The sequence below is a fragment of the Gambusia affinis genome, linkage group LG21 (assembly GCF_019740435.1).
Source record: "Gambusia affinis linkage group LG21, SWU_Gaff_1.0, whole genome shotgun sequence".
In the NCBI taxonomy this organism is placed as follows: Eukaryota; Metazoa; Chordata; class Actinopteri; order Cyprinodontiformes; family Poeciliidae; genus Gambusia; species Gambusia affinis.
In genome coordinates, this window is record NC_057888.1 from 19,320,112 (window position 1) to 19,346,693 (window position 26,582).

The following is a 26,582-nucleotide window of genomic DNA, read 5'->3' on the forward strand; positions in this document are numbered from 1 at the left end:
GTGGATGCACCGGAGCGGAACCGTTGGAGTTCTGGTTGGCGCGCCGCTCATTTAGGCACAAATAGAGATATTTTGAAGAGATAGGTTCCTATCATTCACAGCGAGGACCCCCCTTCTTCCCGAAACCGGTGCGTCTCTCTTCCATCTGCCTTCCATTCCCCCCCGGTGCGTCGCCTTAACGAGGGCCATCAGAGCTGATGATATGCCGGGGTAAAAATGCAGTAAACAACTTCTTCTTCTTTGATTGGTTAAAAAAAAAAAAAAGAAGAAGAAGAGTGATGCTATTTATCTGCGAATGCCAACACACCGTTTCGCCCGACACAATATGCATTTTCGACACTCGGCAGAGCTCCCCCAGCTGTACTAATGCGCCCTGCTCTTCCTCGTCTCGGTGATGCATCTCAGCATCAATTTTTCAAGACGTCTGGCAAAGCTCGGCTTTTGGCAGTTGCAATGCGGGGAAGGGTGAGATAGCTGCAGAGACAGAGGATCTGAGGTGAATTATAAGTCTGCTGATAGACCGGAGGAGGGCTACGAGAAGATTAATGCTCTCTGCTGTGAGCCAGGAGACCCCACAAAAAAAATGTCATACCAACTACTTCTGCTCAATCATTTGTGGCTGGAAAATAAAGAACTCAAATAACTGCTATTCCAAGTAGACGGTATGACATCACTCTAACAGGAGCCCACCAAATGAGTGACTTCCTGAATATTTGATCACAGCACAGGGGAGAAACACACTGTAAACAACATGCAAAACTAGTGTTTTCTTTCAGGGAGCTGTAGCTGATAAAGGGGGAGGTGGAACAAAGCGGTGCCTGTGGAAGCCGAGCGGGGCTGTTTCCACAGCTGGCGGCCTGACGAATTAGGAGGAAAAAGACCTGGACTGAAATCACAAAATAATCACAGGAGAAACATGGAGACGGCAAAAGGGAAAAAAAAAGAACCCAGAGCAAGGCAGAGATTCCCCAAGAAACGCAGACAGATTTTAAAAAAATAAAATAAAATAAAATAAATGAATACGGAGGAAGAAAACCAGTCATATGGTTTCTGAAGTAATATATGAAGGGATTTCCATATGACATCCACTTTATGGAGTGCAGCAATACCAGCTATTACTGCTGGTATTGCTGTAATACCAGCAGTGTTGTTCTTAGGGTTGTCTTACAATCATTCCTGTCACCAAGCAGCTCAAACTTTGTCACACCTGACAATAAACAGTTTCTCCTGAACACAACTGGCTTATCAGTTTTCAAGATGCAGCCAATCTTGAAGGTGTCCATTTTAGAGTATGGGACTTTCTTTCTTCCCAGTGCTAAACTCAGAGTGGTGGGACTGGTGATAATCCAGGATAGTCTTCACTTTCATTTAATGTAAAATCAACTTTTTCAGCTTTATATCATGTTATATTTTAAAGCTCATCAGAAACATACCTGGAGTGATCAGAAATCCTTTAATCTCCGGTGGCAACCATTCCACTGAGCCACATATCCGAGTGGATCTAGTTCTTCCTTCGAGAGCTGCAGTTTCCAAGCTTCCGAGCCTCACAGCCCTTCCCCGCGACTCCCCCACTTAGCTCCTTCAGACTAGCCAGCACCAATCAGCAAACACCTGGTGGAACTGTCCATCTGCTGAGCTCTTGATAGGAGCTACTTTTCTGAGCAACACTGGTAAAAATGTTATTAAAGGGTTATTAGAGGAGCCATGTTGTGATGACTTCATGAAGGCAGAAAGAGGAGTTTCTTAAAGAGACAGAGGCTCACAATCAAAGTGTTAAATATTGAAGTCAAATGTAGGTCATATTTGTTTACATGCAGCATTTTTATATCAGCTGAAAGGAACATAGTTACTTGATTGTGATATGAAATGACATTATTATATTTCGAACCACTGAGTTTAAATAGAGCGTTGTTGTCTCTTAAAGTTAGGGATTTCACTTTTTAAGAAAGATGTATTTATTTGTTTTTAGTCCAACCAGCACTTTAAATATTTTTTTTTGGATTTTGGCAAGTTTCACGTTTTGAACTTCTATTGATCGAAGCAGAGTCATTTAATGCCACGCCCTGTTGTTAAATATTAATTGTTGTTTTCATTGTGACTTGCTGTACAATTAATTTCCCATTGGAACACGTATAAAGATCTGAATCTTAAAAACCCGCACACCACACTTTGAGACATTTATTTGCGTTGGTCTATGGCATGAAATCCCAATAAAATACATTTAAATCTCGTGTCTGGAAGGTGACAAAATGTTAGCTTATTTTGCGGCGAATCTTAAATTACACAGGAATGTTTTTCGGAGTCGGGCCGAACCGAGTCGTCCCCTCGCTTTCTGTTCCACCGGGAGCAGCGTCACTTTTTTCTGTCCTCTCGTCTTGCTGCCTAAGCTTCTCATCTCGCCTTAATATTCATAACCCCCATTTCCCATTTCCTCTAAATCCCTTCCCCATAACTAGTCTTCCATTTTGCAAATATTATTTTTCAAAATTTAACACAGGTGTAGGATAAAAAAAATAAAAAATGTGTCAAATCCTGCGTGCTGATGCATGTCAAACCGCGACTAAATGATTTCACTCGACAGCGCTGCCATTCAAAGTGTAAATCACGTTCTGGTGGGGGAAAAGAAAAAAAAAAGGCCATGCATTAAGTGAGTTCAGAATCACTAAGGAGACCTGATGTTTTGACAGTAATTTGGGAATCAGGCAAAACTATGAAAATAGGCCCCTATTGCTGGGGGGCGAACATTTTCTGAATAGACAGAAGGAGATGTGTGTGGGTGTGTGTAGGCGTGAACGTGACCACACACCTGCTACTTGTTATTCTCCCATACATCAAAATTAATCTCTGCTTGACTGTCTTTGAATTGCAGCTTATTCATCCGCTCCCTGAAGATGACGGAGGTTGACGGTCGTGAGCGTTTATGCCGGGAAAATCTTCAATAAGTAGCTGGCAGTGGTGGAAATCTGTCAGAAATCCACATCATGAGCAATTAGAAAGAGTGGAAACCTAAAACCAACCCAAAAAGAAAGAAAAGAAAAGGAAAAAACGAGAGCTTTCACTCAGAATAAAACCACGGAATGGAAACGTCGTCTCTACCTGTCCTTCAAACCCACGAGCGCAGGCCGTCATAGGCAGGGACTGGAGTGAAAACCGCAAATCAAAAGCGTTTATTGTCGACTTTTAACGAGTGCCCCAGAGCTCACGCTCACACCGATGTCTGCACAGGCTGATCGGACCACCCTCGTTGGCTGGACCTTCAGCCTTTCTCCTTTAGCAGCTTAGGTCTTTGCACGCCAGATTCCTCGGACGTGTTTCTGCGCCGCGGCCTGTGTCCCTGCAAAGCTCGCCTCGCTCGCTCCCAAACTCCGCTCTGACTTAATTAAATGTAATCCCATTCCATAGACGGGAGTCTGATCATCCGCTTGAATGACATGCTGAAGTGTGTGGATTATAAATACCCGTAACATCTGCTCTGTCTAAGAACAGAAAATGTAATAAAGCTCCAGCCCTACATTTTTATCCTGTATGAGTAAGGAATGCTGTGCGTGTGATCCGGTGGTTAGACTGGATGTGAACAACCACTTAGCTCGAATTTGGTACTTAAAGGGGCAAAATCACCTGTGTTGAGCTTTACATCATGTTATAATGTTATTCCCTCATCAAAAACGTACCTGGAGTGTTGCCTTGATTATGTCATGCCTGTTTGAGAAATCCTTCAATCTCCTGTGGCAGCCATTCATCTGTGCAAAACGACTGGGTGGACCTAGCTCCGCCTATGGGGACAAAACTCCACCTCAGCGCTTCAGTTTCCAAGCTGCTGCAGCTTCTGCCTCACAGAGCAGCCGTCCCCCAGTCAGCTCCTTCAGACTAGCCAGCAGCAATTAGCAAACACCTGGCGCATCCGCTGAGCTCATTGTAGGAGCTACGTCTCAGAGCAGCGCTGGTAAAGATGTTGTTAAAAGGTTAATAGAGGAGAGTTGTTATCATAACTTCCTGAAGGCAGAGTTTCAGAAAGAGCAGGAGTTTCTTAAAGAGACAGACATACTTTCAAGGGGTTAAATTAGATGTATATAGCATTTTTTAAATACCTGAAGCTAACATAGATACTTGATTGTGCTTTTAAATAGCACTGTGTACCTGCAAAAACTGTCCCTTTAAAGTAGTTTGCCGAACCCTAGCATCAGTGCTGATAGGAGCTGGAAACCTTCTCACTGTTTGTGTCTAAATTGTAATGAACGTAAATCGCCTCCCCACCTGTTCTGTTAGCTTTTACCCGAAGCCTCATTAGCACAGTGTTGTATTTCCACTACATTACTCACACAATATGCTCTGCAGCATGGTGCTTCTGTTCCTCTGTGTATACGTCTAGGCACTGAACTCCCTCCCTAAATGCCTGGTGGAGGACTAAAAAGCACAGCTGACCTAATGTTGTAGCATGTTAACCCCACTTCTGAGGCCTGTGACCAACACCGTCTCTATTCTCTTTGCTCCTGGCAGGTATGACTACGTGGAAGTGCGAGACGGTGTGGACGAGAACGGTCAGCTGGTGGGGAAGTACTGCGGGAAGATCGCCCCCTCAGCAGTCGTCTCCTCAGGAAACCAGCTGTTTATCAAGTTTGTGTCGGACTACGAGACGCACGGAGCCGGATTCTCCATCCGATATGAGATCTTTAAGACGGGTAGGTTGCAAACTATGCCGTCACCTTCCTGAACTCCTTTGGGTATCTGCGTTGTATTTTTGAATTAAGTGGTTCCCAATTTCAGACCTTGAGGTCTGAGTTGACTCAAAACATTGAATTGGTGCAACCTCCTGTTTTGAAAAAGGGAGGAAATGGCTCCCCAACATGGAGATGTTGGGGATGAAACCACTTCTCTAATGTTCTAGATGTCATTAACAGGGTGTTCTAGTCAGAAACACTGTAGTGGATGTACTGCACCAGGAGGAGGCAATATCCACATCAAAATTCAATCAAAGAAGAATCTCAGCATGGCTAAAGGAGTGCTAGGGTAGAAATTTTACCAAACAAATTGTAGCTCCTGATTTCTTTGGCTTCTTTAGCTTCCATTTGAAGTCTTATGGAACGACAGTCAGGAAAAACTGACTGTTACCATCTCAACAACTCTCCAGTGTTGTCGAGATGGTTGTTCTGATGATAGTTCTGAATTGGGCATGAATCAAGTGGGCACCTACATCATGTTTTGAACAGTTTTTGGATGTCCAGTTCACATGGAAACACCATAAACAGAGATTTTGGAAATGTAAAAAAAAAAAAAAAAACCTGCTATTTTTGTTTTTCCTTTTTTGATTCCAAGTGTGAGCACAGCAGAAAGTATTTGTTTTGCCAGATGCCCATGTTAACATGCACAGGGCCCTTTTGGTTCATCACAATTGGTAGTTCAAAACTGCACTGTGGATCTCCTGGAATACAATCCATCAAAATCACAACACTAAGCTCCAACATAACGACCCGACGTTTAAAAACAATTTTAATGGAAACTGTTGCAGTAAATACTTTATTTCCACTTTTGTCAGTTTGGATTCTCATTACAAGTCGCTGTGGTATCTTTTATAAGTTTCGGAGTTGGACTAGCGGTCCGAGTTACAGCTGAGTAAGAAAGCAGTTAAGATGGGCGTGACGTCCAGCACCGGATCCAGATCCCAGTGTTCTGAAGCAAGCAGACGCCAACGAAAGACCTTTGAAGCTGCCTATGCGTCCGTCGCCGCATCTGCTATAGTTTGGTACAGTCTGGAAACTGGAGGGAGGATCTTGATAACGAAGGGAGAACGAGACTCTGTCTAATTTCATGCTTTGTTTGTGCTTTAGTCAAGGCGTCAGAGCGCCACATTATGCAAATGCAATATGGCTGGCAATATGCTTCTTTCAAAACAAATGAATCATGGGCCCATATGTTTCATAATTGTAACAGGCTTTTTTTTTTCTTTTCTGGTGTGAAATATTACACTATAAGCAAAGCTATAATTTACTGAGCAGTGATTGAACAAATGTTGTTAAAGTGTTTTTTTTTTTTTTTCTTTTTCTTCTCATCAGATGGCAGTCAACAGGGGGGCGGTTTGAAGCAAAGCTGGAAAGCCAGTCGAGGGAGAAAGTAAAACTCGGTCCTTTTAAAGCGGGCGCCACGTCAGGAAGTCCTTAGAATGTCACCGTTCCCAATGTTTCATGAAAAAATAAATAGAGAAAAAGCAGAACTTGGCCTGTCGGCTCAAATGTTACGAGATTACGTCTGTCTTATCAGAACACAGCAGAATATGAAGAAGAATTTCCTGTTGATAGGCAGCCTTCCTTTGTTTGGACTGGCAGGGGATGAAGGATGAGGAGAGCCTTTTTAGAGTGACTGTTAAGCAGACAGGTGGTATAGTCTTCACTTTCATTAATTAGCCTTAGCAGCAAACCCCCCGAGACCTCGGAGACATGATGAATAAACCGGCGAGGTTCCTCCTTCGTATTAATCCGTGGGTTTGAGTGGCTGGATTTGTTGCTCGCCGTCGCCGCGGCGGCAGGGCAGCTGGCGGAGTGTGGGGCCATTTAGGAGATCAAAGCGGCTCTCTGCCCAGACATACGCAAACTCATCTGCACGCGCTGCCCCATTCCAACCCCCCAACCTCCAGATAGGCCGGCTAAATCGCTGCATTCTTTTCATGATTAGCTCGGTATTCCCCGGTCTCCCGTATTAGCGGTGGCTGATTAGAAATGAGCCGTGTTGGGGCGGGAGTTCTTCGACGAAGCAGAACATGCTCCTCGAGCAGCTTGGATGAGAAAATAACAGATCTAGCTGAAAATATGCTACAACAGAGACCGGAGTATAAATAGTTGGAGCTTGAAGACAAGCTGTGCCTTTTTCGCTGATTGAACCCGAAGTGGAGTCGGGAGTTCGGGGAGGATAGGCAGGGTGAGGGGTTGATGGAGGGAGATGCAGGCAGAAAGCTTTTCATCTGGCTCTTTCGCACCCAGCACTCTCCGCCCCCCTGCGGAGAGGAGAACCACGGGTATGCCGTTGCTTCCTTAGTGGATCCAGACCGTCGTTGCGCTTTGGATTTGCTCGGTGTTTCGACTGCGGCGGTGCTGGCTCTCCCGCCAAAAAGAAGGGGCTCTGAGATCAATTAGCAGCTCTGTTTGTGGGAGTCAGAGAGAGAGAAAGGCAGAGAGAGAGAGAGAAAGAGAAAAACCGGAGAGAGCCAAGCAGAACGAGAGACACAAAGTTAGCTGATTAGCACGGCTTATCAACAAACACAGGGTATTAGCTGGGAAAAAAAAAAAAAAAACACATTGTGTTGGCTAACACATGTAACGTTAATGATGAGACACAGATGCTGCGATAACAGATAGAGGAGCGGGAGGCTTGCACTTGTGCATGTCAATGAAGGAAAACACAGAGAACGCCGGCTGTTTATTGCCGTGGTTATAGACCCGAAGAGTTAAACTCCAGCAAAAGGTCACACGGAAGATAAATAAACCCGCAAAGCAAACATATGTAAACACACACCTCCTTTGGGATCATGTGCCAGCTTATACAAGTATGTTTACATGGGCACGCTGACCCTACCAAAGCCATAAACTAAATACACTCTCCCCCCCCGCCCCATACACACACTCCTGAAAATGCTTGGCGCTCACCACTCTGGCTTTTATCAGCTGCGGCCTGGAAAGTGTTTAATTGGAAGGGAACAGGTTGTTTTGTGGCTCCCTTTGGCTGCTTCCACATCACTCTCTCTACCCCTCTCCACTCCTCGGTCCCATCCAGCCATCTTAATTAGCACGGGCTATTTATTTTATACCCTGCAAATTGCCAGCGACGCTTCACTGGTTAAGAGTGGCAAGAGTAGGAGAGGAGAGGAGGGAATGAGATGGCATGCAGGAGTTTTTGAGCTGAAAGCAGTTGCCTTGGTTGTTTGGTTGTTGTTGTTTTTTTTTTTTTTTTATAATTAAGTAAGGATGTCATAATCAAGATTTGTAACTCCCAAACTACTGTTCTTCGTAGAGTTAGAGTTGTGCCAAACAGCCTCAATGTGCTACTCCAACATGGGGTTCACTTAGAAAACTTGAAAACGTCATGCTACCTAAAACTGGCAAAGGTGTACCACTTGTTTCTCGAGATTAGTCTTACTCAGAAAACCTCTGAGTTCATGTATATGGCACAGTTTCACAACAAAATGTCATCGCAATAACCAGTGCAGATCCAAATTACATGCTAAATATAGCTTCACGGCAATCCCTCGTGCTCGGAATCTAGACGGCAACAGGGGAAAATAACTCTTTCATTTGGGAGAAACCTACAGGAAGACATGACTCATTAGTGGCAGCTAAAAAGATCAGCTCCAAAAGAGTAGTGCGAGTTCAAAAACATAGCAATAAGGCATAGAAAACATGAAAACCTGACTGCACTAGTGGCTTCACTTGGTTTGTGCAGGAAAGAAAACAGGTTTAATACAGAAGAACAAGATGAATTATATCAACTACAGAAAAAAACATGGTCAAACTGGCAGCAGCGGCTCTATTAGCTAGGACAAGTCGGTGTCTTATTCAGGCATTAGAGGAACAAGACCCTTGTACTTGGCAGCAGCTGCATATGGGGAAATTGTGGCCGGCAATTTTTACGGCGAAGCTATGGATTCAACACAGTCGAATGACACAACTGCGCATAATCATGCTCTCTCTATTGTGAGAGCTCCGGTGGAGCCAGCTGCAGATTGTCTGTAAAAATAAATAAACAAAAAAAACTACAAACCATGAAGAAGATAACAGAAAGTAGTTTTCTATGTCATTGGTAACGTCCATCGGTTGATCACGTGACTTGTGTGATACAGAAAAAGTGCATGCAAAATAGATGTATTTCTTATAATACATTTTAATTTCTTAAGAAATAGATGGATTTCATCTATCTCAGCTTTTTTTGAAATTAGCGCGATTCCATTAAGCAAACTTATTCTTGTCATTTCAAATTGCGTAATTCTGTGGCAAAGTGGAACGCAGCTAGTGACTAATTCTGTTGGAAGTAGGTTCACCATGTCCCACAACAAAACAAAACTTTTCATTCAGAAATCCTGTTTGTCATCCCACAAAAAAAAAAAAACACTTCCATGTATACATGAGTGGATGGGGCACTTTGGGGCTTCAGTAAGTGGCACAAGCCCGGCAGCATCTGGCACGGTTGTGCCAGATAACAAACTTCTTTGAAGCGGAGAAGAAGTAGACTCCACCCCAGCCTGTACCTCATCTTATCAGGCAGGTTTCCTCTCTCCCTCTGCTGAGGTGGGGTGGCCTGTCAAGAGTGCAGTTTATGTGGTAAATACCATGTCGGCATAGCTGAGCCTCAGGATGTATGGAAGGGTGTCGGCGAGTGTAAACCTGCCTTCCCCCATCTGTTTCAGTGATTGGATCTCCACACGCTCCTGGTTAATGGTTGATGTAGTGCTGAAAGAGTTAATTTTCCACCAGCAATCAGGCCGTCTGTCAGTGTGACATAAGGGGAGAATGAACTGGAGGGGTGGGGAGAGTATACGGAAGGCATGAGGAATGGGGCTGGGTAATGATCAGCCAGAGAACAACGTGGTACATAAACAGTGGTGATTTCCTTTGCAGTCCAAGATCAACACCGCAGCCCTGGCCAGAAATGGAGATTATCTTGAAAAAGAACAACGCGGGGCCTTTGAGAAGGAAGGAGTCAGAGGGAAAGACTATAAAAAAATGTCACATTTAGAACCGCTTTCTTGACCAAATGTTGTTCCTATGATTAGCTCTGGTCCGCTTTTCAGCAACGGCTTATTAGAGTCAAAGAGAAACAAGTCATCAGGGAAGCCAGTGCCTGAAAGACACCCCGCTCTCTCAGTAGCAAATTTATTGAAGATTCGTTCCAAGCCTCAAACACTTGCCCAGATTAAAATCAAGGCGTCATTATGTACCAGTCCCCAAGTTCAAATTTTACCCATTGAAAAGAGTCTAATCACTCACTGAGCCGTGTCGCAAACGGCACTTTAGGAGGGCACTGGAAAATGCACGCTCAAGGTCACTTCTCCTTCCTTCCTTAAGCGTCCGGCCATAACTCTGGCTGTTTGTTTAGAAGAAGTGCTTGGACCGCAGACAAAACTATTGCTTCTCTGTTGCAGATGTATTTACAAAAGCCTTTTGCTTTAACCTTTTCTCCCATGACGGCATGGAGTCCGCCAGGAGAAACAATGAACAGTGAGCCAATAAAACAACACAAGGTGAGACAGAGATTAAGTTTGGGGGCAGGGAGTAAGAATTCAATTGACCCTTCAATATATTTGTCTCCAGAAGCTCCCTGTCAACACAAGCTGTGTGTGTGTGGGTGTGCGTGTGTGTGCGTGTGTATGGACAATACCACAGAAAGGCATGACTACTATCAGAAAAAGCCCACAACCACTGATTGTAGCACAAAGTATCGTGGGTGTAGTAAAGAGAAGCTGGGGAGTTAGCCCCTCCCTTACAAGGAAGTAGTAGATAAAAGAGATCTGCCAGATGATTATCTGCCCAGTGGGAGCAACTGGAGTATTCTGTCTTTCTGGCCAGTCCATTTTTGTTTTCCTTTGTATGCAGCCAGGGACACTAAAGCTGTCAGTAGAGAGGTTTGCCCTTGGCTTTACCTCAGTCATGATAATTCAGTAAGAAGAGAGAAACCGCACAGTTGAACTGGATCAATGTCTTTATATAAAATGCAAGACAAGTGATGTGGGACAAGGCAAAAAGGACAAACAACCACAAATATAAGCAGGTATTTTTATTCAGTTAGGGATACTTGCTTTGAGGGGCTGCACACACACACACACACACACACACACAAAAAAGATGGTTACCACTGTTAAGTCCCCACAAGAATGGCATGGGTTCAAGTCCTGCCGAGGGACGTTTTATGAGAATTTTGCATGTACTGGACATGCTTGTTAGGATTCTCTCCAGGTACTTCAGTTTTATTTCACAGACTCAGAATACACATGTCTGCATAAATGTTTGGTTGCCTCACACGCCACTTTGAGGGAGTCACAACCCGAGCAGCGAGGGTAGAGGCAGAAGGACGAAGCTGAAAAGTCATTGCACATTTAAGTTCCAGCTTATTGCACATTTATGGTAATGTATGGGAGTTCTGTGTGAGCTGGGCTTTTAATGGTGTTTTCACACTTGATACTCCTGTAGACTTGGCTTGATTGGAGACCAAAATTGCAGCGTTTGCTACATTTTCAACTGGTGCGGTTCGCTTTCACACTGCATTGGGCCAAACCCTTTGAGAAACCTGTTCACCTTCTCGCCTGTAGAGGTGCTGGCTACTGAAGACAACGACATAAAAACCTCTGAAGAAGAGCGCAACTTCCTCCTTTGCAAAATGTAAACAAAAATGAAGTATAGCTTCAGAATTTAGCAGGTATAGGATTTCTCTTGGGTAAAAGATCATGAGCTATTTCTCCCTCAAGCAGTAGACACCAGCATTTGTTTTAGATATAGTTACCCAGAATGCTTTGTGCTGTTGTCTGCTTCCTGTACTTCTCCACTTGGATCTACTTACTTCAAGCAATTCCAGAGTTTGCTTCCACTGAAACAAGACCTAGGTTTTTTTTAGGGTTTTCAGAGTTCCAGTGTTTGCATTCACTCCTCCCCAAAATAACCAGAGTTTCTAGGCAAACGAACCAGAATTTGATTAAAACAGACTAAAGAGGGCTAGTATGAATCCACCCTTTGTAAGTAAACCATCCCCAAACCTCCAATCTGTTCTGGGCAGCTGTAAGTGTCAGGGTGCAGGCAAGTGAGTGAGATTTAACGCCAATATCCATTGGAAATTCGACAGCTCTGAAGAGTACTCCAACTCTCCAGCAACGATTTTAACAGAATTGGCTTCTATCTATTGATTTTTTTTTAATTCCCCCACCACAAAATGTCTGACATTATCCCAAATGCAGCAAAGGTAAGTGCAGAACTACATCCAAGGAACAGCATCTCTCAGCAAAATCTCTCCATTTTCTTGAAGTAAATAGAAGGGGGAAGCTGTGAAATTAATGGTACCCACTGTTCTCGAAGGCCACACTTTAGCTGCTGTGCTAAATGTCAACTCTTTTTCGAGTCAAAATGCTGCTCGCCATGGCTTTCAGCTTGGGAAGAAAGAAAATCAATGTGGCTCTCCAGCCCCTCACTCACTCTGCTGGTGGACAGTCTCAAGTGGGCCTGATGGTCTTCAATTAGGAGCCGGGCAAGATGCTTGAGTGACGCTGGAAAAAGCAGTTTGCCACATTCATTTAAGCTACAGTGACTGCAGCACAGCGGCTCTATCCAGCGATAACTCCCTGCAATTTTGGTTTCTATTGGCCCCATCTGCACTCGTAGCGCCAGCTGCCAGACTGGCATGAAAATGATGTTATCCAGGGTACATTTCTGCCGCTAATGGCCCCAAATAATTGCCCTGAATGACAGTACTTCTCAGTTGTTGTTTTTTTTTTTTTTTCTCTCCTGATGTTATGTGTATTTGCATTGAGCAAAGCTTGGACCCGGATTTGAGCCTGCAAATCCTAACCTCGCTCCCCCTTATGCTTGTTAAAATCATCTTGCAGCTGTGGGGAGTAAGTTGTTGTTTTTTTTTTACATGTCATTCATTTTCAAATCATAATTTTGTGTTCATGAGAGGCAGCCACTATGGGAAGCATGTTAACGTTCCTCATCAGCTGAAAGGCAGCTCTCTGGGGAGCCGTGCATAAATATTTTGACTTTCCTCCGTGTAAAGCTGTGTGAGTGTCTGCGTTGACGTACGCGCAGCCATTGCTCACCCTTCCGTCACTCAGGCTTGAGCACCTCTCATGGGTTCGTCTGGACGAGGGCTCGTGCGCGTGTGAGACGGGGAGGGATTACGGCTCGACTCAAACTGTTTATTCGTCGTTCTTTGACTCTGGCGATTGAGGCCATTGACAAATGTTTGCAGGGTCGGTCCAGATGTTCCAGGAATCACTGATTTAGCATACACAGTGGGACGTGGAGTGATGTTTGTCCAAAAAGGCGGTGGAGGAAAACAAAGAGTAACTCAGGGGCAAAGTTAAGAGATCCAGATGTGGCACCTTGTGAATAGAGCCGTGAAGGTGGTCCCTCAACTTAGGGTCATAAACTGTTGCAGTCTCCACAGACCAGATGGGAAGCAGAGGAAGCTCAAACAAATCAATTTCACCATTTTGATGTGTTCGAGTTTCCCTGTTTCTCCCAGCCTATTGTTTACTGTCTTGTTTCTTGCTTCTGTAGGTCCAGAGTGTTCCAAGAACTTCACCTCCAACAGTGGCATCATAAAGTCTCCGGGGTTTCCAGAGAAGTACCCCAACAACCTCGACTGCACCTTCATGATCTTCGCCCCAAAGATGTCGGAAATCATTCTGGAGTTCGAGAGCTTCGAGCTGGAACCCGACCCAACGCCCCCTACCGGTGTCTTTTGCCGCTACGACCGGCTGGAAATCTGGGACGGTTTTCCAGGAGGTGAGCAAAAAAAAGCAGAACGTCGAAATGTAGATTTGAGTTAATACTCGCAGAGTATTATAATTAACTCATCCTAGATCACCACATACCCGTGGTTACCACTAATGCCTGTTGACGTATATTCTACTCATTGCTTAGGAAACATTTTTCAGCCATTTACAGGTCGAAGGTATGTCAAAGTTTAGCCTGATTTCACGAATTTGCAAAATAAATTCACGTCAAGTATCTGAGCTATTTTCAATTTAAAAATCTCTACTTATTCATTGAACAATCTTTACTTATTTATTACAATTTACTATCAGTTTTGGAAAAATGAAGGTGTGACGGAATCTCATGTCACAAGATATTGCAATATTATACACAACATATGTCATTTAAGTACTATTCATCTACTGTGACTTTATAACTTTATCTGGGGAAGTCAGTATTGTTCTGGTTCTCAGAAATGTTTGAGACTCTTATTTTGGTGTTGGGAAGAAAGTCGCTCTTGACTCGCCCTATTCTGCTGACGGGATGAGCAGAATAGTAACAAAAAGCCATGGGGATGCTCCCACCACTTCCAAATGGTTTGTGGCAGCTTTCTGGGAACTCTGTTTGGAAATCAGGACAGTGAGTCAACAACTGATCAGCAATTTGAAAACTTTCAGATTCATGAAACACTCAGTTGGTTTGTGAAGACACAAACAGAGACACAGAGACACATTTCGTGGTTTTTGAGAATTGCCTTAGGACTGGAGAAACATTAAAACACCAACACAGGGGCACCAAAGTCTGTGGTTTGTGAACCATTTGTTGTAGCAGAAATGGAGCTATTGCCTTGCATCTACCCTCTATTCACTGCTTGTGCCTCTGCTACGTTTTACATGCCAATGGTCTTAGTACAAGCTGTTTGCTGGCACTGGTTTCCAATGCAGTTTTATGACTACAACGAGATTTTAATTTTACCAAACATTGTGAACACCAAGGAAAAGGGATTTTCTCTGCTGCAGGATAACACAACAGTACTGGTTTCAGTTTCATTTATGACAGCTCTTTTGACGCGGTGGTCCGCAGACGTCTTTCAGTCGTCATCAGCTTAACTTTTGTCCTCGCTCAATGCCAAACACTCCTTCTTCCTAAAAGAGTGTCCTGCGCTTTTGTTTTTCATGTCATAGGCTGTCTGTGTGTGATAATGTTTTCGGGCCGATACATTTGGGAGTTCAAGGTCTAATCTAGGATGTCAGGCTTGAGGTTTTGTTTTTGTTTGACAATTCCGTTTCACAGGAAATGACTCAAAAAGGAATTTCCTCGGGTAACCTCCTGGTAATTCCCACCAATGAGGTAGGAAAAAAAAAAAAAAAACTACCCCAGCTAATTCATTCATTCATTCATTCAGTTAAACCGTTTCGGACTTGATTCGAACCAAACCTTGCTGCCGCATGCTCACGCAAACACGCGCAATCAAACACTGCCCTGAAACAGTTTTCAAAAATCTATTCATCTTATAAGTCAGCGGGATGGGGGCTGAGATGAGTGCGAAGAGGGTTCAAAGCACTGCTTCCACATCCTGAGATTAGTCTTTTAACTGGGCGAGCAAAATCACATCTTGAAGTTTTTCTTTCTGCCGGCGATCCCAACTCCTGGTGCAGGCAATATGAAAGCCTATCTCACCCGACCGCGACAAAAAACTGAAAGAATTTTTTATATTTTTATCTAGCTACTCTTACCCCGGCGTGCATCAGTATTCGCTGCTCTGCGCGTTCTCCGGGTGATAAGGTTGAAGTGTTAATCACAGGCGCCTGTTCGGGGGGTTGTATGAGGGGGTGTGGGGAGTTTAGTTAAAGTTCACATCTCTGAAGATGTTAACTTTGCAGAGGTGACCTTTTGATTCCTCAGAGCGGGCCTCGTTCGCGGACTCTCCCCCTCGAGCTTTCGCGTGTCTCATTTCCAAGGTTCGCGCCTGATTCAGAAGACTGTCAGAGGGTCGAGGAGAGGGGGAAAAAAAAGGAGAAAATGTCTGGTTATTATCGCCTTCTGAGACAGGTTTTACAGAAGACAGCGGGAAACATTTTCTCCGGTCCTCTCTAGTTATTAAAATCAACAGAGGACAGTGGTAGGATAAAACCAACGAGGTTCTCCTTTTGTCCGACAGCGGCAGAAACTTGTCACAAACTTCTTCTTGTTTTTTTCCTTTTTATTCTTCTACATAACACCCTTTGAAGGCTGCTGTGCGTGACAGATAGCGGTGTATAAAAATAAGCCACGGGGGGAAAATAGAGTGTTGCCTTTTGCCAGGCGGTTCCTGTTGTGCCTGCCGGATCGATAGCGCATTAGCACAGGAGGCATGCTTGCTGCTGGAGTGTGCCGAGATTGGAGATGTCTGGGCAAGCAGCCGGGGATTCACACCTCCTTATCCCCACCCACATGCCCTTCACCTCTCAAAGTACACCTCACCGGACAGGAGCTGGAAAAGAAGAAAAGAAGAACCTCTGGCTTTCTTCCTCCTCCCTGCAGAAGGCAAGGCGCAGAGTTTATGGCAAGGTTCTTTAAAATTTCATGCCGATGTGGAGTCATGCAGATAATCCGGCAGATAGGCTTTTTTCCTTCTACTTCTTCTTCTTCTTTCCTTTAGCCCAGGTCTTACTGGGCCTAAATGCACACCGTATTCTCTCAAATATATACCGGACACCTGGTTTACGAAGATTAATCTGAGCCGTCACACCACTGCCCCATAACTACCTCCCTCCCACGCCTCGCACCCCCGCGGCCTGGCCTTTGCCTTTTATGTCGGAGTTGTGCTGGAAGTGGCGTGTTTTGGATGACAGGAGGCCTTGGGGAGGCAGGACTGTCACTTGCCGCTGATCACAGCATTACTAATCGCAGATAAGCTGCAGGTCCCCACGCACTGACAGGAACACACATTCATAAACGGGCATGGATCACGGCACACATCAAAAGGACTGGAGCAAGGTCACCGTGTTCTCTTGCTCTCCCTCGTTTCTATTGCTTCCCCCCCCCAGGTTCTTCTCTCGTTATCTCCGTCTCCCGCTAAAAAGTTTCTCCCCGATCTTCCCCCACTCTTCTCAAGCCTCCCAGCGGAACGCGTACTTCTTTCTCTTTCATTATTGCTCTCTATCTTTTCAATACTCCAGTATTGTCCACCGCTCTGCCTCTACTTGTTTGACTTCTCTTGCAAACCCAGCCGTGGCCGTCAGAGAAAATGAGTCCGGGGTTCCTGGTATTTACAGCCGAGCAAATAGACGGAGACGGTGACCTGGCCCCACACCACAGGTCACCCTTCTTTCTCTTTGTGTCCGGCAGGCGAGCGGGTCTGGAATGCCAGGAAGCTTTTCTCATTCCTCTTTATGGGGTCAGTGCCATACCTCACTGACACACTAGTTTTCACACCTCCGCAGGGGGGAAGTTACTAGTTAAACCCATGTGTGACAGGACTGAGGCAACCCAACAAACATTGAGTTAAGCTAAGTCTAACACTAACTGTGTTTCTATTGACCATAAAGCTGCACAATTTCACTTTTAGGAAATAAATGTGCTTAATGGAAACACAGCAATTGCGAAAAAAAACTCTAGTCTTTTGATCCAATGTTCTGTTGGTAGGCTGACATTAGTCGTTTCGGCCGAATCAAAATCGGTTCATTTTGCAAAACTGTAATGGAGTCACATCTTTCACATCACACAAGTCACATGATCAACAACTGGGGGAAAAGACGACAGGAGGTGGCAGGAGGAGAATGGCGCAGCATGAGTTTTAAAGGCTTTTCGCCGAGACAAACTTACTTTCTGCATTTCTACTGAGCATTGAATCCCTCAATTTGACATTTTGAAAGAAAGTTTGCTTAATGGAAGCACTCCAGTTTCAAAAAACATGTTTTTGCTCTAAGATTAGATGTTTGTTTTTTGTTTTTTTTGGGAGGGGCGGGGGTGTTGTGGCTGTAAAGAAATCGGTTTATTTAGGTTTTTTTTTTTTTTTTTTTGCATGGCACAAATCATGTGACCAACAACCGGATGTCGCCACTGGTGCACAAACCACGACAACAGGAAGTGTTTCTTTAAAAAGACTTATCATGTGAACGAGCTAATTTCATATGTGATTCTTACTTTTATTTCATTTTTAATTAAAACACCGCATTTGCACAAAAAAAAAAAAAAAAAACATTTTCCAACATTAGTGGAATACTGATAAAGTTTTGTGCACGATTGTAATGTCTGTGGTTCTCTCTCACTTCCTTCTGCAGTCGGGCCTTACATTGGGAGGTACTGTGGTCAGAACACCCCCGGCAGGATCATCTCCTACACAGGGATTTTGGCTCTGACAATCAACACCGACAGCGCCATCGCTAAGGAAGGCTTCTCTGCCAACTTCACTGTCCTCGACCGGACCGTCCCAGAGGGTGAGCTGGCTCAATAAGGAGGAAAGACTAACCCGTTGATGTGACTGTAAAAACTCTCGTAGCCATGAAAAACGAGCACTGTATAAATCTTTTGTCTCATTAATCATAGCTATACTTTGATTGCATTCTGTTCGGATGCATTAACACAGAGCGAGCCTCCACACTTCTCCTTATGAAGCTTCTTAAGCTCATTAAACAACAAAAACATGTGTTTCACATCTACTATTGAAATTGTAATAGCTTTAATATTCAACTCCTTCTCACTGTATGGAATAATGAGAACATGGACTAATAAGACAACGTTCGAATTTGTGAAATTGATCTGTTTGTGTGTTGGGAAGATTTGTCATTTTTTTAAAATTTGCACTTCATTAGGTAGAGCCTGAATACGTCTTAACAATAAAAAAAATCAAAACTTTTCATCCCTGTTCATGATATGCAGCCTAGTCCACTGTTATTTGAAGCAGTTTACATAGCTGTGGTCAATAGTCCTTATTCATAGTCTTGAATAAGGACTATCATCATTTTGTGCTGATGATTTGTTACTTTTATTTCAGACCATTTTTTTTTTTTTTTTTTTTTTTTACCATGTATGTTATGGTTTCTTGCGTAGTTCGAATTATTTTCAATGAAATTCTTTAAGAAGGAAGCTCTTAAACCAGACCTGTGGGACTTCCTTTTTAAAAATCCTAAAAGCAGTTTCGCTTCCTGGTAAAGTGCAAACATCTAAGGACAAGTGGTAAAACCTTAAACGCAACTTTCGGTTGGCCACAATAATTTACTCAACCACAATAATTCAGTGATAAATTGGAACACGTTTCCTCAGTTACTTCAGTCTTTTCTTGCTTTCACCCCTAAATATTCATTCACAGGGGCTTTTACCTCGGGTTCTAAGACGCACTCACATTAATCCAAAGGGTAGAGAGAAATGGTTCTCCATAAATTCTACTTTTATGACTGTATTGGTTGCAAACAGGATGCACAGTAAGTCCTACCACATGTACTCTAGGACGTTTCTCTCACTCTTTATTGTGTCTTCACATTGCTTGTTACAATGAAAAGCTTGTCGTTATACCAGATGACTACCAGATGGGCAAGGGTCAGGAAACATTGTCATCATTGTGGCTTCTCATTTTGTCTAAACTGTTGCTTAGCTCTACCTTTTGGAGTTAAGTGTTAAGCATACAGAAGGTACTATTGTCTTTGAAGAGCTTGTGTTTTTTTTTTTTTCAATGCACCTGTGCAATCTCCCCTAAAGTACTTTTTAGATTCCTGTCTTAAAAGGAATTGGTTATTGGCTCCAACAGCCAATGACCATTTTTGAGGTAGGAAAAACATACATAATACATCCAGAGAGGTTAAGGAAAGTTGAGGAGCTTAATCTCAGGCAAGGACGTGTAAAGGAACTGCAGGGAAGCAGATTAAAGCACTGGAGGAGCAATAATCCAGGCAGAAAGCAAATGTCGCCCAATTATGATAAATTGCCAGTTGCTGAGCGGAGTTTAAGAGTTATTAAATGAACACCTCCAGTTTCTTCATTGTGCCAATGGCTCACGCGGAACACGTCTGCCTAGACGGTCTCTGTCAGCAGCTTGCCCAAGCACACACTCTTTTCACACACACCCCCAGGGCTTTTTACATGCCACATCGCTGTCACGGGGCTCGACCCCCGCTGACCCCATTTTGCAAAACGCTCCATCTAAACATTTCATTAAGGAAGACGAGCTCTGGTAAGGCTCATAAATCTGTCCGGCAGCCAGACCACCCCGCACACTGGGACCCACACAAACACACGCACACAGTCCATCTCTGAATAGCAACAGAGGTGGATGACTTTCAACAAGTCTACTAATCATCTCCAAAAGGGATTTTGTCTTGCCCAAAATGGGGAAAGGGAGATGGTGGTGAAGCACAGACAAAACAAAAGAAGGGTTGCCACTGCAGGTGGTTTTCCTAAAGGTCAGATTGTGCAGCACAACTTTTTACGTTTGCCATTAGACGGGAACGGCTGACCATCTGACCTGCCGTCGGGTAAATACCTCGATTGAAGAGCGAGTTGCTTGGCTTTTGCATCATGGTCTCAGACGCTCTGGAGACAGAAAGTCCCCAAACATCCCCGTTGCTTTTCCAAGCTTGTACCAACTGAATCTTTCATAATCCCCTAATGCATAATGCACAGTAGATTTTTTTTTTCTTTTTTATGCCGTTACGTGGCGAGGCGAAGGGTAGCTGAAAACCACTGATGAGATGCGATAAGGTGATGAAAAGAGCCCTTATCTTATCCTTCTTATTTTTGTTCCTTCTCTCGTATTTTCCCAGCCATTAAGCCCCGACCGTGCTCGGTAAGCCACATGATCAGATATAAGCTCAGGCAAAACAAAACACCTCTTTGTGTTTTCGACGATCTTGGTAAATAATGTTGGCTTGAAGAGATGTGGGGAGTTTGCTGTTGCTTTTTTTTTCTTCCACAGAGAGAAAGCGGGAGAGGTGCGAGACAGTTTATTAGTACCCTGGCATACTTACTGACATACTTACAGGCATGAACTCACGCACATGCAGCTGCGCACTGAGCCCGCAAGCCGTACACACGGTGACCCCGTTGAGTAAGGGTGCGCTAGCGGTGCGGCAGACGGGGGAGACCATCTGTGTTAGCTCTCAGGCTGCCACCGCGTGGCTCTCCGGTGCTGCTCTCCATCCAAAGGCCTCAAAATGAACAACGGAGCGCTCCTTCACGCACCGACTCTACATATTCCCGTTTGGACCAAGAGAGCATTGTGGTTTGCAAAAAAAAAAAAAAAAAGATAAACTCCCCTCAGGGAGATATAACACATTCCGGCAGTGGGGAAAAGGGGGAGCGGGGGGAGCAACCAAAGCGAAAGTCACTGTTAGCGCCTAATACGAGCATAAACCACACTGAATGTTTCATGAAGACATTTTTACGTCTCGGACGCTTTCCCTCCAGATTCCATTAAAAAGTGCTGGAAGAGGAATAGAAGGGGTTTGCCGTCGACGGGCTGTTGTTTCCTGCCCAGTCATGTGGAGGCCTCCTCCTCCGCCCTGGAGATTTGCTCGGATTCAAAGAGGAGGACAGGGACGGGGGGGTGGGGGGGGACGACACAGAAGACACATTCTTTCACTACATATTGACTGCTTAGAATTCAGCTGAAAGTCTTTCACTGTCTCCTCTATCTTTTCTCTTTCTGATTCCCTTTTCATCTCCTCTCTCTCCTCCCTCTGCCTTTCAGACTTTGACTGCAGCGATCCGTTGGGAATGGAGTCGGGGGAGATAACATCAGACCAAATCATGGCTTCATCCCAGTACAACCCCAGCTGGTCCCCGGAGCGCTCCAGACTCAACTACTACGAAAATGCATGGACGCCCGCAGAGGACTCAAACAAGGAGTGGATTCAGGTAGCACGCCTTCTGTTTTTCTCCCGTATTAAAAGTATTTGCTTCCAATAAAGCAAAGTTAGCGACCATGGGAGGATAAATAAGATTAAAAAAGCAACAGTATTTGCCAATTGCTCTGTCTGAAGGTGGGCTTAGGTCATGATGAGACCCTCCCAGAGTTCAGAAACATATACGTTACGGTCACTTTCCAATCAAAAGTGTCCCTAGTAATGAATGTGTGAATCCATGGTTGTCTGTAGAAGCTCAGAAGAAAATCGACTCTCAATGAATGGCGGTTTCCTGGTCGTTGGACTTATGAATCGGTTCAAAGTCCTCAAAAATTAATTTTAAAATATGTTTAGGTTATACGTCTCTGCAGCTCCTTGTTGCAAGTGTACTCTGTATTGCATTACTTTTAGATTCTTCTTCCTACCGCATGTATTTTTTCTATTTACGAATAAGTCAGACAACTAACCTAACTTAATAATGGTAATTTAAGTTACAGAATTTAGTGCACAAACCTATTTTGGTTTAACACTCCCATGGTCTTAGGACATTGCTCGGGAGGTGCGTGGCACATGCCACGGTCAGACAGTGGGGAAGGGGGTGGAGGGGAAGATTGGGTTGGTGATCAGTTTCCAAAACCACACACAAAAAATCCCTCTCATAAGCCACCCCACTGGACCACACAAAGCATAAGCAGCTCATGGGATCCAATAGACCCCGTCTCTTGAGACAGTTAAATATAGAATTGGTTTAAATAGATGTTCTTTGTTTATACTGTTTTTTTCTTGTTAGTCACATAATTTAAACTGAATTCCTGGCAAGAAAAATGTACAACTCCTGTGATGGACTGACTACCTGTCTAGGTACAGCCCCATGCTTCAGGATGGATGGATTAAACTGAACTTTGTCACAGACAGCTGGCCCAAACCAAGAAATAATTGTTTCTCGTTTGTACCGAAAATCTCCCTCTCTCTCCAAATGTTCACCTTCTTCACCTTCCCTAACAGAAAGCCGTCCATTCATCTCATATCATAGTCATACTATCATAGTTCCTATCATAGTCAGTCTTCTACATCGATGTTTCCACTCTGTCCCTATCTGCCTGTCTTCCTGCGGCCGCCTCTGTCTTCCAGTCCTACCTGATAATTTCCCCCCCCTGTCCTTTGGAACTGAAACTGCCTCCGGAGATGCTCAGATTTAATCCAGGCAACCTGCCAAGCTTCACACACACACACACACACACACACACACGCGCACGCACACACAAACTGGCTCAGCCTCTGTCATATTTTTTGTCTCTTGGCTTATCTTCACAGAGTGATCATCACCCACCAAGGGAACTTTATGTGGGAAGATTAAGGATTTAGTTCTGTCATCCCACGGTGGGGATAAGACACGTATACCGAGTCCACTCACATCACAAAGAACTCCCCACAGCCCCCTCCCCACCACAGCCCCAGCTCCATGCATTTGCACTGTCTTTGATTTATGAACCCAAGACCCCAACCTCTTATAAATACAAAGGCTGTTTTTCTTTTTCAACTTTTTTTCAGCAGCTTATGCTTCATTTCTTAAAAGTTTGGTCCCGGGGGGATATCTCAAGGGATAGATAATAGAGCTGACCCAAAGCCAAATATTTGCTCGGGGAGGAACATAAGCAAGCTTTTTGCGTTATTATTGCAATGAAAACATTGTCCTAAGGGCCTCTGTTATTCCTTCGAGCTAATTTAATCGGTGTGTAACCGCATACGTACACAGTTCTACGTGTGTCCTCTTGCCTGTGTGTGTGTGTGTGTGTGTTTGGTGGCCTGTGTGAGTAGGAGGATTTGGCAAGGCCCAACGTGTCCCGCAGAGGAACTCACTGTGCTTCTGAGTGGATCAGGAAGAAGCAAGCCCACCCTTAAAACCTCTGTTAAAAACGTATTAGTCATTCTCATAGGAAAGTCCTTTACTGAAAGCCAAATGTGGAGAGATTTTCAAGCTGCTCTGTCATAAGCTGCGTTTCCATGGACCGTATAATGGCACAATTTGACATTTTGAAAATAAATTTCCTTAAAAGAAACACGACAATTTCAAAGTAACTCTCCTTTTTCAATAAAATGTTTTATCACTTGGAGGAGATTTTTTTTTTTTTTTCATCCGTATTGAAATTGGTTTATTTGGCAAAACTGCAATGGGAACCCTTTATTCACTCATGATCAACAACCGGATGTTGACCCTGGCACAAACCTCAAAGAAGAAAACAGGAAGTAGTTGAAAGTTGACGGCGCAGCATGTTTTTTTTAAGGATACCGCAATTGCGAAATTGTGTTTTTGCAATATCGGCGGAATATTGACAAAGTTTTCCATTTGCAATGAAAATGCCGGGTATTTTAAACAAAAATAATTAGCTCTTTCCTTGGCCTTGTTGCTGCATCGATCATGTTCAGGATTTGACTTGTCCCTAAAATCTAGTTTTTCAAGACTCTGTGCTGTAAATGATTGAGCTAAAATTCCCAGCACTAATCAGATCAAAACCTTGAATCCCTCCCAACCCCAACAAGCACCTTTGAATTTCTAATCTCGAAGGCAGCGGCAGAGGCAAGGTTTACGGTTGGGTAATGATTTCTGCTCTCTGTAGGAATGAGTTGCACTTGTGCCGAGCGGTCCGAGCTCCAGTCATCACAGATGGTATTAGAAGAGTAGAAATTCTCATTTCTCTTTCATTAAGCATGTCAGCGGCGTTGCAACAAGCCGGGGCGCCCTCCCGGCATGTGCAAATCATCTCGGTGCGCAGTCAGATGCATAGCAATCAATTCATTTTATATTTCATGATCATTCTCTGACTCCCGCCTCGGCCAGACGGTTTTATTATTTATGACAGGCAGCCTTTGAGTCCAAGGCCTTTTCCTTCACTCTGTCCATCCATTTTAATGCTTGCCTCATTCTGATGCACAGAGAGGAGGAGGACAAGATGCTACAGTCATGGGCGGTCTTCGTTGGCTAATTAGATTGGTGTAGTGTGGTTGAGTATTGAGTGCTGGGTTAGCCAGGTCATTAATCAGCCCCCATTGGTGAACACAGAAATGGACAGATGTCCTTTTTAAAGGAGAATCGTGGCTTGAGGAGAGAGAAAAGAAGGCAAGCAGCTTTTTTTTTTTCTCTTGACAATCCGTCTTTCAGCGCCGCTCTTGCTACCACATCTCTGATTGACTCTGGATATCCCTCTTCTACATTTCATCATCCGCTCTCATTCTTTTGCTTTTTTCTTCTTGTAAACGTGAATTTTTCCAGCTTCACCGCACATATTAACTGCCTTTGTCAGACGCTCAATAGTTTAAGCAGTAGGAGCTCTCCGCCTGAGGTTTCGGGGGGAAAAAATGCACAAAATTACACCTTCAGACGAGTCAATGAGCTGTCTCCTCGTCTACGGACTCTCTTGACTGGCATGGAAACACCTGCATCTGTGAAGCACATTTGTCTCCGTAAGGGAAAGAACGATATGTTTACAGACTGACGGAAGGGTTCCTCTGGAACTTTTTCGAAGGAATCGCTGACATTGTGCAGAAGGAGTTTTGTCAGACGCGTCTGATGGGTGGAGGTGGGGGGGTGCAGTGGGTACCGAGAGCCGCAAGAGCAATGAGAACGAGCCGATAAAAGACAAACTGCGAGGCTGAGCCTCCGTCAGGCAGATGCCATTGATCGCACAAGCTCGCTGCATCAATAATTTAGACTGTTTTGGAGAGAGCCCAAGTGTCAATACCTGAAAGCCTGTATATCTTATATCTCATAATGGTGATTTTGCTTCACTGTCTTCTGCTGTCTGCAACTGTATTTATGTATTTACAAGTGGTCTTGTCTGTCTGTCAGTGATTGCTTGAAAGGTTTAATCACACAAAGACAACCCAGCTCATGTCTTGCGAGAGGTTCTTTTATCTTTACTTCCTGACAGATAAAAGCACAAAAAGCAAAGAAACGTATCGCTGTTTGTTGTCACAAAATGTTCCCTTATCTTATCCATTTGTGATGACCCCCCCAAGGTAAAGTCAATCACTCATGGAAACATGTCAGTCTTAAACCTTGGACCTTTGGAAGGTGGGAGGGATACATCAGCTTGCGTTGACTGTGTTTCCTCAAGTCTATAAAGCAAACATCTCTGGCTGACCGGCGAAGCAACCTTTAATGGCACACTTCCTGAACGAAAACGCCACTCTAGTCCTCACGCCGAGGCCAACATCCGACACTAAGCCAGCACGTGCTTTTTTCCTTTCCATCTTAGTGGAAAGAAAACAGGTTTGCATTACTTCAAGTTGGGGATTGGCGAAAAAGCACTCCGTCCCAGTGCATTGTCTCCCTCTTTGAACCGGCACATCATTCTGATGCCTTACCAACTTGTCGAGTGACGAGTTCTCAGAGTGCTCAGAGTGCGGACCGGTAATTAACAGCACTTGATGAAGTCTGGCAAAAGAGCATGAGGCTGGTATGCAGCTGCCGGTGAGATCATCATTATGCCATCCGAGTGGAAACAATGGCTGCTGTCTTTGCCGCGGCGCTTCTGGGCCCCTCGCTCTCAATGGGAAAATCAATGAGAGGATAGAGACCCGCACTCGGCCGGTAATCGAAACATGAGCGGTCGCATGACGTAATGAAATGAGTGCTACATAAGTACCTAGAGACAAAAAAATAATAAACTCAGCTCAGGCACAATCAGTGGCATTTTCAGTGTCTGCCTTACAGAGGAGGATGGTGTGTGGGGGAGACTGAAGCCCTTTTAGTCGGTAGTCATCACCAAACGATCATGTGCAGCTGGGCATCCTGGGAAAGAATCCAGACATGACATACCTTCAGGTCGCTGTGCTTTCCGTCCCCATCAATGCCTGTTGGTTTCACAATCCTGACTCAAAGCGTTAGTCACATGTGTGTGTTGTATGTGTGTGTGGAGGAGTGGGAGGAGGGAGACTCAGGAATGACCCTTAAGTTTTATCTTCAAAGATGAGTCACAAGCCAAGAAACCTCAAAGTCAGACTCCTTCCCTTCCCTGCCTATGACTGAGACAAACTGAAATCTTTAAAGGGGCAGTTTTATGTGTTTTCCAGGTACATAATGCTATTTTATAGTACAATCAAGTAACCTTGAGTACCTTAAGTTGCTATAAAAATGCTGTAATAAATACAGCACTCCATCTGTATATATAAAATGCTGTATATATACAGCATTTTTAAGTTTTTTAAAAGTATGTTAAAGCATTTTTTAAGTAATATTTGACATATGTATCAAATATTACTTAAAGAAAACTGTGACTTTGTAATTTAGTGCCATGAAATTGGGCCTCTGTCTTTT

General features: G+C 44.1%; 1 protein-coding gene across 3 annotated transcripts in view; it reads left to right on the forward strand.

Moving 5' to 3' along the window:
• Window positions 1-26,582, forward strand: part of nrp1a (neuropilin 1a) — a 79,503-nt gene that overhangs the window by 20,889 nt on the left and 32,032 nt on the right. For all 3 annotated transcript variants that reach the window (XM_044104381.1, XM_044104382.1, XM_044104380.1), the window contains exons 4-7: window positions 4,498-4,679; window positions 13,248-13,475; window positions 17,711-17,866; window positions 21,112-21,278. In XM_044104381.1, coding sequence (XP_043960316.1) covers window positions 4,498-4,679; window positions 13,248-13,475; window positions 17,711-17,866; window positions 21,112-21,278 — 733 coding nt within the window. The remainder of the gene's footprint in view (window positions 1-4,497; window positions 4,680-13,247; window positions 13,476-17,710; window positions 17,867-21,111; window positions 21,279-26,582) is intronic.